A 2,706-nucleotide genomic window follows, 5' to 3' on the forward strand; every position below is an offset into this window, starting at 1 on the left:
CCGTGATAGCCGAAAGCCACTCACTGATAGTGAAAGCAAGGAGACAAACATGATGTATGTATGCTAACAAAAGCAAACAAATGACAAGAAAAGCTGATGGCGACAACAACCACTAGTAACTTGCCTGATCACAGGAGAAGATCGCCCATGCCAAGGGCCTGTTGAGAAGGATGCCACCCCTGATAATACTCACCAGGCACCTCGCGCCCTGCAGCAGGCTGTAACAGGCGACCATTCCACTTGCTATCACCAAGATCCTGCATCCAAAGACAAGTGATCAAACCACTGTGTGCGGTGCTTCATGTTGGCCTACAGAATTACTTGTGCATGTTACAGCCTTGATGTCCTGGGTTAGCTTTTCAATTGTACTACTTGGCACATTATGTGTTGGTCCACTGTGAGTGAGGATGGTCCTGCTAGCTAGCTTGTGGAGCTAGAGGTGTTAAATGTGGAGAGAAACAATGAAGGTTTTTTGAAGTGGGCGATGCAAACGCACACACACACATCTGATGGCTTCAATGCCGACCATAAATGGCTGCCAAACATCCTGAATCGCTGATCATGGAGCACTGTATCACTCGCATTTGCAACAAATCCTTTAATTTTCTCCACTGATAAAAGAACACCATGAATTATTGGTACAGTAAAAATAAACCCGTTTCAGATGCAGTAAAATCGTAGATGCGCCTCTTCCGTGATCGCCGGTAGGCGAGGGGTAGTAGGTAGGTTCATGCGGTCAGTGTACGCCCTACGCGCCCCCATAAATGATCTAAGTAACCATTGAGCACTGCACTGCACTGCACCACGTGGTGGGTGCGACGATGGCTGCTACTGTGAGCACACTTCACACTTGTCGATCGTTCTCCTCCTCCAACCCGATTCACCTCCCTGCGATGCCATCACCGGCATGCGTACGTACGCGCCATTAATTTTCAATGGAGTTTCGCGGCCAGGTCTGCCTGCCCGTCTACAAGCATGCAGGCAGAGCCTTCCCCGGTGCGGCCACGCAGCGAGGCGGGGAGGCAGCGCTGGCACCGGCACATATGGGGGATGGGCCGTTGGCCCCGACAGGGGGATAAAATAGCCTTTAAGCGCTTGTTTCCTCCGTGACGACGTACGTCTCGTCTCGTCTCTGGGTAGTTGGTCGTGGTGGTTGCTCTGCTAGCAGCTAGCTACTCCTGCAGTCAATCGTCTCGTTATCACCGTAACATCGTCCTCGTCGATGGTTTAATTTGCTCCTGCGTGTTGCACTATCTGATAAACTGCTGATACTATGTTGGGCTGGTGGCTAATCTGATCGCTTCCCGGCCAAATTAAGGAAGATTTCTATGAAAAACATCTGTGGGGAAGGAAGATTACTATAACTGAGCTCATAAAGGAAGTCGTACTAGGACATTGGCCGAGTGGCTAGTGCGTGGCCGGCTACTCAACGCCACAAGGTGAGGTACATGCTCGTTGTGTGAAAACCAGTAGTAGAAAGATTCTTAGCTAGAATAATGGGCTCGCTCGATCGATCCCATCGGCGACGGCGAGTGAACGATGGTTCCGCGACATATAGCACCGCTGGAACACTGCCGCAATGTGAACACCCGTACCGTACCAGTGGCTACTTTCGTGCAAAAAGGAAAAATGGAAATTTTGTGAAGATCCGCTTCTTTGCTGCTGCGCTGATTCACAGCCTGAGTGAGCCGTGACTAGTCGAGAGGAGAAATTTTAGTGGCGGAGAGCCGTGACTAGTGAGACAGCGACTAGCCGTGACTGGTGAGACAGTGAGCCGTGCACGGCCGAGAGGGGATTTTTTAGTGGCCGCATGCAGATAGAGCAGGTTGATTTGATTTACTACTACTGCATGCTACTAACTGAGAGGAAATTAAGATAGGTGTTGCTTACACGAGGGACTGCATGTCGGTGTACCGGGCGACCTTCTGGATGGAGAAGAAGGTGCGGGACTGGCGGTCGGCGCCGAGGAGGGCGGCGGCGAGCACGGCCAGGCCGCACGCCGCGCACCGCAGGAGCACCTCGGCGGCGCGCACCCGCCGCTCCAGGGTGGCCGAGACTCGCCCGCCCGCGCCGTAGTAGCACACCGGGACATTGCCGGGGCTCACCCCGTCGCCTCCGCCCCCTCCTTGCCTCATGGTAGCCTTCTGATCCCTCCTGGTAGTGTTCAGTGGCTGGTGGCTAACTACTGAGGCCTCGAGGGAAGGGAGGGCTGATGCGTACTACTACGCTACGGGCCGGGGAGCGGAGGTATTTAAAGTGGGCAGAGGCAGACGAAGCAGAGGAGCGTAAATGTGCAGCGTCTCGGCTAGGCGCACTCCACCAACCCGGCGCCATTGGAGGGCCGTCCGGATGTGTGAATTTAATCGTTGGGATCAAATCAAACGTGTGCATGGTTTGACTTAAGTGAGAATATGTGCATTTTAGTAATTTTTGCATTTGAATAATTTGGCAGAACCACAACTTCCGAGCCCTTACTACATGTAAAACTACAATTATTTGGCTAATATTTATCCTGAGACACAGCCCTTTTGACGCCGAATCCGACACTTTTTTTTAGGGGGCCGAATTCGACACTTGGGCACACCTACAACGACCGACATGGAAGAAAAAAACACAGGCAAGATGAACTTTTTCTTAAAACAGGCAAAAGAATATTCATTTTCATTGATTAAGAGAAAATGTTTAGAAACGGAGGCCCAAAGCCAA

General features: G+C 51.7%; 1 protein-coding gene across 1 annotated transcript in view; it reads right to left on the minus strand.

Annotated features, from left to right (window-relative positions):
* LOC119291372 (CASP-like protein 2U2) overlaps positions 1-2,247 on the minus strand; it is a 4,940-nt gene extending 2,693 nt beyond the window's left edge. Inside the window, exons 1-2 of the mRNA XM_037570126.1 lie at positions 1,891-2,247; positions 125-257 (exon numbers count right to left, since the gene is read on the minus strand). Coding sequence (XP_037426023.1) covers positions 125-257; positions 1,891-2,135 — 378 coding nt within the window. The 5' untranslated portion in view covers positions 2,136-2,247. The remainder of the gene's footprint in view (positions 1-124; positions 258-1,890) is intronic.
* Between the last annotated feature and the right edge of the window lie 459 nt (positions 2,248-2,706).

Source organism: Triticum dicoccoides, chromosome 4B (assembly GCF_002162155.2).
Source record: "Triticum dicoccoides isolate Atlit2015 ecotype Zavitan chromosome 4B, WEW_v2.0, whole genome shotgun sequence".
Taxonomy (NCBI): domain Eukaryota; kingdom Viridiplantae; phylum Streptophyta; class Magnoliopsida; order Poales; family Poaceae; genus Triticum; species Triticum dicoccoides.